Below are 12,258 nucleotides of genomic sequence, written 5' to 3'. Positions count from 1 at the left end.
TGGAGGAGAATTTGGGATAACTCAAGTGAGTTTCTGCCTTACTCTTCCATCTTGGCTCTGCCCTCTCCTATAAATAGTTTTGAATATGTGGGTCCTTTCCCTCTGTCTTTGGACACTTTGGGGATATGTCTTGTAGCAGAATGTAAGTTTCTTCTGAATAGAGACTATTTCATTCTTTGTCTTATCTCCAGTGCCTTATACAGTAGTAGTTTGATAAATGACTTGTTTTTGTTGATTGCTAGTGGTTTTGCTTAGTCAAAGGGCAAGTCCATTTAGTGACTTTTTGGCTATAACTCCAAATTGCTTTTCTCTATGTTTGGACCAATTCACATATCTGCCAAAAGTGCATCCAGCTCCTCCAGCAATTCTAAATTGCTTTTATATAGGCCTAAAGAGGTATGACTGATTTAACCAGTTAAACCAGTTAAAAGAAGTTCCTTCTGTGATGCCCATTACCTTAATCTAATATTGTAGTTATCTGATGACTGAGGCCCTGTAGTCCCCTCAAGCTTACTAAAGAACTTCAACTAAAGCAGCCCTTTCCACTGTTTAGTGTGTTATAAGAATTCACTGAATTTGAGCAACTTATTGACTAAAATAAGAAAATTTATTTCTTGGATACTTAACTTTCCTTTTATTATAGTAAAAAGGGGAAATCTACCTAGACTGTTTTAGAAGTTTATTCAATTTAAATGTTTGAAATTTTATTTTTACTGATAATAGATTGCTTGTTTTATATATTTGTGTAATATAAATCAATATTTTCTGAATTGAATCATAGTTTAGAAGTCTTCAGGGGAATAAATATTTATGGTAATCCTATCAGGGACCTTTTTAAAAATAATTTTCTTTGGAAGTCAATCAACTCTAATTTTTAGTTCCATTGAGATATTAATATATCAAAGTTGTATAACATGCATAGCTATAAAAAGGGAGAAAGGCATTTGTGCTATGGATTAACTTAATTGAAATGTAAACAATCTATATAAAATGCACTTTTAAGTAGAGTAACATCTTTGGAACCCATATTTACTTGGTACTTTTTTGTTTAAGAAATGTAATCATCACATGGTAAGCATTACAGCTTTAAATATACATTTGATCTTTAAAAGTTTAAGGAGTAAATATTTGCATCCTAAAAGATTTCCACAATTTGAGACTGCATTTTTCTTTGTGAAACCCAATTTTGTTTTGTTATCAGTAAACACTTTATGACCTTGTACCCTCTGTAGCTTTGTGGAAATTGTGAGACTGTAAAGATGTAATCTGCTATACAAAATTTTTTGGGAGGCCTAACTGGCTTCATTTTCATCGAGGACCCCTTTGATATCAATGCTGTAGATCCTTATACAGATTTTAGGAAGATGAGAAAATACGTATTTGGGTCAGCAGTCTCTGATGGGTTTTTTTGTGTGAATTATTTGGAGGAAATTATGTCAGTGATTCTTTTTCCATTCTTGTTGCTTCCTCTCTTTGAGAGCTTTTGAAAGGATCCCTTGATATTTTCATGACTGTGTTGCCACCAACAGCCATACATTTTTGCCTGTTCTAGGAGAACCTGTGAGCCGTACTTCCATTTAGCTGGAACTTTTTTTTTATCTTTTGGCTTTATTTGGAGAATAGCAGTATATAGTTCTTCAAATAGTATGTCATTTCATTGGCCGTAATAGTAATTTCACATATAGAGTCTATAACAATTGTATGAAACTTAGCATTCTCTGCCCTCTGTTCTGGCACTCCACTGGTCACTGTAGAACCAGAAGAGGGCCTTTAAAAAAAATTTCCTTTCTTCCTTTGGTTGCCATGGCCTATTGGTGTAGTAGGTTAGCTCAGTACTCACACAGCAGACCCAAACATTCCAGGGTGGCAGACATATGCAGAGTTTATACTTTGCTGATGTACCTCTTTGAAAAGCAAGAGTTACTACCAGGCCACAATGAGGTATTGGAATAGAACTTTTGGAGGAAAAAATCCAAACTGAATAAAATATGAACATTTGGAATTATCTGAATACATTTCAATCCATTATATGAAATAACATTATGAACAAAATCATAATACGTTTTTTATGTTCTTACAACTAAGGAAGTGACAGATAAAAATAAGTGTATCATTTTGTATTTTAATTCCTTCCCCCCGAAGTCTACTTTTTCCTCTTTCCCACTTAAGAGAAAATTTTTGTGTTTTCCATTTCTTCAGCTTTTATGAAATTTTATTTCTAACTAATTGTGTTGTGGGTGGATGGTTCCCTCTCCCCCCTGCCCCCAATGTAAACTCCCTGAGGATGGGAACTTGACTTCTACTACTATAGATCCTACTTTCCCATTTCCCCTCCCTCTCTGTTTATCTTAGTTCTGAGCATATTTAGGTCCTTGATAAACACTTGCTATTTAACTGCAATTTAGGGAACAGTAGTAACTCAAAGAAAAAAGAACAAGTTCCAAGATTAAAGCACTTAAATACATTCTGAACAAAGAGAAATAGCAATCAGTTTTTCTTAGTGTCTTTTTTTACATGACTGTAATAGTATTAACACTCCATCATTACTTCAATTAAAAAACAAGTTTATACTTATGTGTAGCATACTCTAGAATACTAGGGAAGCAAAAGCAACGAAACCCTAATAAGTCAGTTTTTGGCCTCGAGGAACTTATATTTTACTGAAAATTGATTGAGGCACAGGGCCTACAGAAGTGAGAAACCTGACATTTTCAGCTTCTCCCAAGATCATAACACTTCAGACTAAGGTGTTTTTGCTGTGAAGTCCCTGGACATCAATGTTGCACCCATATCCTAATATAAGTTCCGAATAGCACCGTGGAAAGAACTCTTACTCAGTCATGGGACTTGGGTTTAAATTCTGCTTCTGAGGCTTACTGTTTGTGTGACTTTGAACAAGTCACACAAACAGAGTAGGTCCTAGTTTCCTTATCAGTAAAATGAGAGTTTTGAGATCCTTTCCAGCTTAAAATATATGGTCCCGTGTTGAGTGACTTGCCTATGGTCAAGCAGCTATTTAAGTGTTAAGGCAGAATCTGAACCAAGGGCTCTTCCACTGTACAGCCATGCCTCTGAGGTGTCTTTTTCTCTTTGAAGGCACCTGTTGGGCAGCCCAGACCACCCAAGGATTGTCAGCTCCAGCGAGGATTAGAATAGAATCAAGCTGACAACTTCATGCCAGCTTAATCTGTCTCCCAGGTATAACAACAAAACCAGGGCCTCATATAACCACACTGATGAACTGTCCCATAGAGGAGATACTGGGCAAAGCTGAGCTGAGCATTTGCCCTCCTACCCTTATCAAAGCCCCTAAACTACTTCTGACCTCCACTTGTACAAGATGTCTATATATACAAAATTATCCAGAGTCCAGGGCAGCCCAGACATAGGTGTCCACCCCTCCCCCGGTCCAAAGTAACTTGCAATGTTAAGGATCTTTGATTCCTTTCACAAGCCTGCATCCTAAAGGGCTTCCAGAAGTGTCATTAATCTAGTGCACCAGCAGAGGGTCCCTTTCTTAGGATAAAGTCTGGCCAGACTTCATACCTGTAGGATACTAGAACCAAAGCCAGCCTGGTCACATGGCCTTGGAGGGCAGTCAGAGCTTGAGAGTGCTGTGACAGGATGAAGGGGCCAAGGGAGCCAGCCCAAAGGAGGTGGATGACAAGAGAGGCAGGGGCAGGAGTAAGGAGGAGAGAAAGCAGTATTCTCTTTAATGGTCCATCTTGAACTGTGCTGAAACACTTACTATTCAGGAACAGAGAGATCCTGTGCATGCCTAGCAGAAATTACCCCCCCCCCCCCCCATATTGTAAAAATAAACTACTACATGCCAGTTTCTTCTATACAACTTCTGCCCAGGGACGGTCAAGGTTTCTGCTTTATGATTACTAGGATAAAGTCAGTATAGGGAAGGGCTACAACTCCCCACTCCTAAGACTTAGGTAAGACCAGAAGGATGACTTGTTTCATTCCTCATCCGTAGAAGGAACCGATGGCTTCATTCCTATACCCCCAGGAACAGAGTATGGAACTATTTTGACCTTAAGGGTGACCATAAAGCTGTCCCTATGTCAGTCAGTCGATAAATATTTATTAAGCACATGTTATATGTCGGGCACTGTGCTAAACGATGGGGATATATATGCCTGGCATATAGTAGGCACTTAATAAATGTTTACTGAATGAGTTATTGGGTACAAAAAGAAGCAAAAGATAGTACCGACCTTCAAGGAGCTGACAATCTAATGGGGGAGGCAACAAACAAACATTACAGACAAGCTATCTATGGGGTAACCAAGAAATAATTAACAGAGGGAAATCACTAGAATTAAGGGAGATTGGGAAACACTTCCTGTAGAAGGTGGGGTTTTAACTGGGACTTAAAGGAAGCCAAGGAGCGATGAGAAGGGGAGAGCAATGGATACCAAAAACTTTGCAAGGGGAAAAAAAATACTAGATTTTTGCCAGTGCAGTAATTCTTACTGAGAAGGGAGGTGAACTTTCTAATAAGATTAAGTTAGGTAGTGTGTGTTTAGCCTCTTAGAGGAAGGTCCCTAGACCAGCTACTTCCCTTTTCCCCAAGGGACCAGCTACTTCCCTTTTCCCCAGAGAACCATCAGAGAGAAACAGCAAGAAGGACAGGGAGATTATTAAAGGTCAGTCAACATAGGGAAAAGAAAGTAACCAAGAAAACTGAGCCTGGTTTCATATGTTATATTTTTCATTAATAAATAAGTTTTCTTTAAACACAGAACATGTAACAGATTGAAACACTCCCCTATCCCTCTCCCCACAACTAACCAACTCCAAAGACAAAAGTCTATAAAACAAATTCCACCTGTGCTGCCCCCGAAGAGGGCTGAGAAAACTTGTGCCCCCTCCTGCCCCTGCCCTGGCAGCATGCTCCCACCTCATGCTCCGGCAGGAGAAGGGGGTCCGGGCTTCTCCCTTGGACCCTGGGGACTTGGGTGAGAAGCATATGGATATTTAATGTCACATCTATATGAGACATGGGCTGTGCAAAGAGATGAGTTTCCTTCTCAATGGTTCTGACTAAACCATAGCCCTTCTGACTTCAGTTAGGAAGTACCCAAGCTAAGCTGCCAGGGCAGACCCCTCTGCTGCCTACTCTGTGCATCCCCAACTCCCTGGCTGTCTCCTGGGAGGGGAACTGGGGAGCTGGTCTTCCTTATCTGACTCCCAGACTTGCATGGAAGATGCTGAAGATGAAGACCCCTGACCCTGGGCCCGTGAGGCCAGAGTACCTCCTGCACCCCCCCATATTTTTCCTTCTCTCTAGGCAGAGGGCACTGGAGTAAACTGGCCCCCTACGGAACTCTATTGCCTGGCCTGGGGTGTGATAATTCTCCTTCTGTATCAGATCCTTGTCCTGGGCCCGTACCATCCCTGTCACTTTCTAAGCCCTCACCTTGGCTATCTGAAAAAACTCATGTCTGGTGTCCTAAAATGTCTCATCCTCCCTCTCCCCATGCCTCCTCTCCCTAGGAGAGGAAGTGGGAGGAAATGGGAGGTAACCCCCCCCCACCCCCACACCTTCCCTTCACATAATGGAACAACTTTTGGCTTTTTCCTTCTTGAAGGTAGAAGAGATGAGTTCAGATCTGCTGGGAAGATGCAGGAGCCGTTTGGAGAGGCTGCGCACTGGGCTCTTGGGTGGGAGGGGACTGCCCTTGTTCAGACACACCATGGAAGCTGTCCGGAAGACGCTGTGGACACTCTTTTCAGAAGTGAAGGCTGAACATTCCAGGTAAATCTGAGCACCTAGTTGCTTGGCTGTGGCACAACCCTGTGAAGAGGTGAATATTCCAGCATCCCTAAATTGTTCAATATGAAGCAGCTCTGGGAGGGCTTTACCCTAACTTCCCTCTTGCTCCAGGACCAGTGGTGACTGAGAGCAGTCAAGATTCCTTTTCTGATACCACAAAGGAACAACTCAGCTGTTTTCTTGTGAAATTTGTTTACATTAAACAGATGTTTACTGCCCATGTGGGGGACTGATTTGTGGACCATAGCTAAACCACCTTCTAAATAGCTGCTATTTATATCCAAATTTCTGCTATTTATATCTAAAGGCAGCAGGTAAACTGCTCCCATATACTGTGGCAACCCTATATTACAACCAATCCCTACAACACACACACATACACACACCTGTTCATGGGAGATGGGGGCCTGCTTCTGGTGGGACAGCTCCATCAGTGTGCTCAGATCCGTCCTTAAGTCTGTCTTACAGCCAATGAGCAGCACACGAGTGCTGGGACAGTAATCTAGAATCTCCATCTTCCACTGAAGGACCAGGTAGGCAGAGAAGAGAGGAACAGAATGGAATGAATATTTATTGAGTACCTACTGTGTGCCAGGAACTCTGCTAAGTACAAATAGCATAAATAAGAAGACAAACTAGGAGAATTGCTAATGGAAGTTTTATATCACTGAGTTCATAGGCAGCCCTGCCCTCCAGCAGACTCACAGTTATCACTGTGCTTAATATGCAATCATGAGTCATTATCTATGCCATGCTGCCTCCCAAGGGACTTCTCATACCACAGCTATGTTCATCTAGGAGGCCTAGTTCCCTTTTTTCTTCATTCCTCCTGCAGAGGATTGGGCCACAGGCCTACCGCCATGACTCACTTCCCCCTCTCCCCCCTTCTCTACACCAAGGGCTTCTGACCACTGGGTTCTATTACTTCCTGGAGAAAACAGAATGGGAGTGGGGAGTAGGGATAGCGAAATGGGGGAAAAGAGGAAATGACCTACCCAAGGCAGCTGTAGTAAGAGACCTTAAAGGGGGCCATAGTCTGATTCAAAAGTACCAAAAAATAGAGGTCCCATGACCCCAGCCACAAAACTGGAGCTAAGAATAGGTTCTGTGACCCCTATCAGAGGAAGTTCATCTCGGTGATATCTCTCCAGAGAAAGGACCCAAGCCAAGCACCCAAGAAGAGAACCCTAAAGCTGGGGACGAGCAGTTCCCAAGAGACCTTGCTAGGGAATAAGTAATCTGTATTTCCTTAGTAAAGGAAAAAAAAAGTTAGCACTTCAGTAGCAGATTAGTTCTATGTCAGTTAGGTTCTCTCAGTCCCAGAGTAATGGGGCTTCAAGCTTCCAAAGAAAATGCTTCCAAATAGGTACCTATGAAGATGATTTTATTGCCTTTGTGTGTGACCCTTAGAAGTTTCCATGGTCTCTTACCCCATTCCCTACCTCTGCTGATAGCCGTTTGCTAGGCCTCTAAGGGAGAATTACAGAACACTTAATTGACAATCAGGAGATCTAGATTTTCATCTCAGCTTCCCTCCCTTAGGCAAGGCAACTTTACTCATTTGGGCCTCCCTCATCAACTTTAAATAAAGGAGCGGGGGCTGGATTGGAAGATAGCTCAGGTTCCTTCCAGCTCTAATATCCCAGGATTCTTGGAGTGTCACCTTTTTGAGTGCGCTGTCCAGAGTCTCAGGACGGCTGACGTCAAAGCACAGCAATACTGCATCTGAATCGCTGTAGCAGAGTGGACGGACATTGTCATAGTAGGGAGAACCTGGTGGTGGGAAGGGAAGGGGACAGAGGGAAGAAGAGTTAGTGTATTCAGGGAATTGCTGTCACCACCTCTCCCACCACTATCAAAATCAGAGCAAAGGATTCTTCTTATATGTAGACTGCCCCCACCCCACCCCCCCAAAAAAAACCCTTTCCCTTTTTACACTGAGAGGACCTTCAGGCACATATTTTCTTTACCCCCATATGCCAATCTGTTCCCCTCCCCCTTGTCTTCCCAGAGCAGTTAAGCTGGTCTTTTATAAAAATGTAAAGGAAGAAGCAGGGTGGAAGAGGAATGAGGAAAGATCAATAGCCTTTGTCCCCCAAATCCAATAGAACCTAGAGTATAAGAAGAGATGAAAGGAGGGACAGAGAAAGAAAGAAATCTGACCCTGTCTGAGGCTCCTTTAACTTCAACAGTATATTTGGTGCTAAAATTCAGGCAGTTTCTTCATAGAACATCATGTCACCAAGCCCAGGGCTTGTAAAGGGCCCAATCTATTTCTATAGTCTATTCAGTGCTCATCTACCTCACCCTCCCTCCTGTTCCAGTGTTCCCCTTAGGGGATGACTCTATTGGTTACATAACAACCTGTCCAGCTCCCCTACCATGGGGTCAGCACTGTGGAAGTTGTGGCATGAAGGGGGAGAGGGAAGGAGAGCCCCAAGTCGCCAGGACCTTGATCCCTAACTTCTAAAATACCCTCACACCAGAAAAGGATAAGGTAAATCACCAGTATATAGATTAAACACGTTAAGGGCCAACAGCTGCCAGATGTGGATGGTAGAGGAGGGGTCCTATGGGAAAGGGGTTAGCTGTTAGCCTGGGTGGTCCAATATGGGAGAACACTGGGGACCAGGCCAGCCTATCTATTTCCTTCCCAGGAGAAGGAACAGCATCAGCTTTGGAACCCAGACACTCCGTGCTGAGAATAGCAAGCAGCCTTTCTCTCTGCACCCGAAATTACCATGGAAACTGGGGGGAATCCAAGCTTATGACAGGAGCTGAGAAAAGGAGAGAAAGGACGGCAACCCTCTGCCCTGCACCCCTGCCCTGTTTTGAAGTAGGGTCATATCGTTACAGCACCGGGAAACGGAAAACGTTATGGCACAAAGGGAATGGTGGAGGTGTGGGGGGCACCCTTCCATTTTATTAGCTTCAGTCAGACCCCCTCATCCAGGTCTGACAAGTAAATCACTGGAACAGGTCTTTGCTTCAAACCCCTGCCCTCAATATGGACGATGCTTACTCTACAGCCCTATTATCTTTTCCTTCCTCATGGATACCCAGCTGAGAGAGGAAATTTGAGGACTACTGGGGGGGGGGCCTTTTCTATTTTTTCAGGTGCCTCAGGGAATGGATGAAAATTCCTCTTCTCCATTGCTCCCCTGCTATGTATAGGGAACCTAGAGCTGCAGTTGGAGTCCTGGAGGGGGTGTGAGAGGAGGTGCTGAAGATGCACAGCCCAGACCTGCAGCCCCTCTGCATTTCAGGTCAGCTGGGAGTAGGCAAAAGGGAGTACACAACAGTGCCAAGCTCCCTATCTGGACCACCTGCCACCTTTCCCATTTAGTCCTCACTGAGGAGCTGCTTGGGGAGAGACTACACAATAGAGCTTTGGGTGAGTAGGGCATTATATTTCTGAAATAGGAGACTGTCTGACAGAGGTCCTCTTTAAACTCAGCCTGAAAAAGCACTTAAGGGGAGGGACAGGGAAAGGAGGCAAAAAGATTTTTTTTTCTACCCTATTCCTTTTTTTTTAATCCCTTATCATGGACCTAGGTACATTTTGGAAAAAGGAAAGAGACATTGAATCATTCAGAGGTTTGGGATGGTCAAAAGCAAAGCAAAGGTTTTTCTAGCGCAGAGGACATGGCTCTTAAAATCTGTGATGGGGCTGCAAAGACGTCATTTCTCCACATTCTGGGAAAACAGGGTGTCTGCTTTTGTACCCCCTTCGGTAAGTGACATCTTTAGAGCCACCCCCACCCTTCACTAGCCACTGTTCGGAAAGGAGCTCTCTACATTAAATATACACCATTTCCTCACCCTCCCAAACACCAGATAATGCATCTCCTCATCCATGAGCTGCAGTAGCTATGCTACAGTCACTGTTGCCATCCTTGAAATGAAATATGGGAAGAATAAACCACACACACACACACACACACACACACACTCCCATTTACATTACCAACCTACTTCTCCCAATCTAATTCCTACCCTGTACCTCCAACAAGCTAATTCCCCCCCTTTTAAAAAATCATAACTGTCTCCTAAAATACTTCATTCAATCTATTATTTAGTTTGGTGGAGAGGGAAGAGGAAGAGAGATAGCAATGTCATATCTAAATGCTACAACCCTTGACTTCCTATGGCTAGCCTGCTCAGGCTATAGTACCAACAGAGGCTCTGTCAATTAGCTGATCTTCAACCCTAGAACTCTCTGGGGTTTGCCAACTTTGCATTCCCAAGACCATCCAACTGGCACGACTCTTCCCCTCTTGCCAAGTGAAAGCCAAAACTAGCATCCTTTCTTCTCTCCATTCCCTAACCCCACTAAAGGGAGGACCATCTCCAGAGAGAAAACAGCTGCTACAGGTAGGGACAGAAGAACATTTGGAAACAGTGTTCTTACCTGAGGTATCCCAGAGGCTGAGCTCTACCCTTTGTTCTTCTGTCTCCAGACAGGCTGTATAATTCTCAAATACAGTAGGCACATAAGTCTGTGGGATGAGAAAAAGAAGAAAGAGCCACTGTCATACCTTTGCCCAAGGCTCTTTTGCTTCCCAATCCTTCATCTGAGCCTCTATGGGCAGTGCCACTCATTCTACCACCTTCCTGTAGTGTCAGGTGATATGGGAGGAAAGGGAATCCCAGGTAAACAGGCATACTGTTCTAAGATACAGGATCAGCCTTTGGCCCATTAAGAGAGTCAAATCTACTTATTTATTCTCCTTCATTCCATTTCCCCATTTTAGGGTGGGAGCCCAATTCTCTTTTCCCCAGCTGCATACACTTCTCCACACTTACAAGGGAACAGAAGTACCTAGACAACAGAAGCCTGATTGGGGAGTTGCTCACAATCAGAACCTTTAGAAGGGAAGGGGTGGGTTTCAAGAGAAAAATCTAGACTTTAAAAATCTTAAAAATTCCTTCGGACTCCTTTCCAGAAACTGGAAGAGCCCGGGGAAGGGAGAAGAGGTGCGAAAGAAGCAATGCAGGCTCCTGTGGACAGTGAGGGCTGATGGAGAAGACAGGCATGAGACCTGCAGGATGACAGAAGCTGGACAGGTCCCAGGGGGATCTCGCCTCCAGCGCTCAGCGCTAAGTGGGTCGTAGCTCCAGGGCTCTGCTCGGGCTGGCAGGAAGGGAGGGGGCGATGGGCGCCCTCCATCAGGCAGCTCACCTCTGGGTAGCAGTCCTTAGCTAGCACCTGTAACATCGCTGTCTTCCCACATTGCACATCCCCTACCAGGACGAGTTTACATCTGGCCACGGCCGGCTGTGGGGCCCGTCTCTCCTTCATGGTCTCTTCGGCTTCCACTGGGACACAAACTTAAAACAGGGAAAGGGGAGCCTCCACAGAGAGCTCAGAAACCGACCCGCGCCACTCCCCTACCTCCCTCCAACTGATGAAGAAGCTGCTATGGCCACTTTATATCCTGACGGTGCAGCCAATCACGGGAGGAGGTGGCCCCCCTCAGAGCCAATCGCTGAAATGAGATTTTCCCCCTTCCCTGTCCTGCCAACAGCCAATGGCAGAGGGAGCTGAGTCAGAGCCTTTCTTCCCCCAGTCCTTTCCCCCCTTTAAAGCTGTAGACGCCTGGTCCCCCGAAGGGGGATTCCCGTGCTTCGTTTTGCATTTATACTGGGGTGGAGAAAAAGGAGAGGAATCTGAACCAAAGCTAACTTACCGCATCAGCCAAGTAGTGAATGGGAAGCTACGAACAAAGCAGCCCAGAAGGCAGGAAATTAAGTTAAACCGGACTTTTGGAGGTACTGAGGTTTGCTCTGGAGGGGACTTAAAGAAGCTGGCAAAGCTACAGATTCTATCCCAGGACAGGAGAGCCGGCTTGCGAAACAGCACCTGGTGCTTCCCCGCCCTGGTCTCTGCTTCTTTTCCTTCTCATCTTTGAGCTCATTTCTTCCCAGAAGCCTTCCTGGACTCACCTAAGGAAAACACAACTTGACCTCTCAATATGCCCCAGGCAACAAACTGGCTAAAACTCCAAGTTAAAAAACAGATGTTGATCTGAGTTGGCACAAGGAGTTCCCTCATTGGGAATTCCCAATATCTCCTCCTCCCCCCAACACACACACACACATACACACACACACACAGGGAAATTAAAAATACTTGTAAGATGCTTCCCCACATTTGAGGAGATGACACAGATGATTGGGAGGAGGGGAGAGAAAGGTCAGGAAAAATGGAAAAAAATAAGTGCAGAAGCTGAATGATTGTCAGGGGTATCCTAGATGAGAACATGACATTTGAAGGAGACTTTACAGATCACCAGGAAGGACTTTACTGTTCTGTCCCCTCCTTTGACTGATACATAAACTGATGTCCAGAGAAGTTAGGCAACTGCTAGTAAGGAACAAAGCTATTCCATATTTACACCCAGGTTTTCTGGGTTTGTAGCCATCAAGCACTATTACCTCTACATCAGATTGTCACTCTATTACAGAGG

At 44.4% G+C, this 12,258-nt stretch overlaps 2 protein-coding genes across 5 annotated transcripts in view; both read right to left on the bottom strand.

The window, feature by feature from the left end:
- Positions 1 to 12,258, bottom strand: part of KANSL2 (KAT8 regulatory NSL complex subunit 2) — a 295,431-nt gene that overhangs the window by 261,416 nt on the left and 21,757 nt on the right. The window lies entirely within an intron of this gene.
- On the bottom strand, positions 4,701 to 11,222 carry RND1 (Rho family GTPase 1). The gene is made up of 5 exons (XM_069092636.1): positions 10,971 to 11,222; positions 10,200 to 10,287; positions 7,452 to 7,561; positions 6,175 to 6,309; positions 4,701 to 5,809 (listed from the first exon to the last, which is right to left on the bottom strand). Exons 1-5 carry the CDS (start codon positions 11,088 to 11,090, stop codon positions 5,564 to 5,566), a joined length of 699 nt encoding a protein of 232 aa, XP_068948737.1. The 5' UTR covers positions 11,091 to 11,222; the 3' UTR covers positions 4,701 to 5,563.

The sequence above is a fragment of the Petaurus breviceps genome, unplaced genomic scaffold (genome assembly GCF_028583685.1).
Source record: "Petaurus breviceps papuanus isolate PSGF00001 unplaced genomic scaffold, PetGlider_PUasm1.0 191, whole genome shotgun sequence".
NCBI lineage: Eukaryota > Metazoa > Chordata > Mammalia > Diprotodontia > Petauridae > Petaurus > Petaurus breviceps.
Note: the sequence above shows the minus strand (reverse complement) of the source record. Positions and strands in the feature narration are given on the sequence as shown.

Excerpts from the sequence above, each read along its gene's own strand:
- RND1 (XM_069092636.1), bottom strand. The coding sequence starts at position 11,090 with ATGAAGGAGAGACGGGCCCCACAGCCGGCCGTGGCCAGATGTAAACTC. Across the intron at positions 7,562-10,199 it reads CAGCCTCTGGGATACCTCAG|GTTCTCCCTACTATGACAAT; the intron begins GTAAGAACACTG and ends TCCCACCACCAG. Across the intron at positions 5,810-6,174 it reads CCCCCATCTCCCATGAACAG|GGTTGTGCCACAGCCAAGCA; the intron begins GTGTGTGTATGT and ends ACCTCTTCACAG.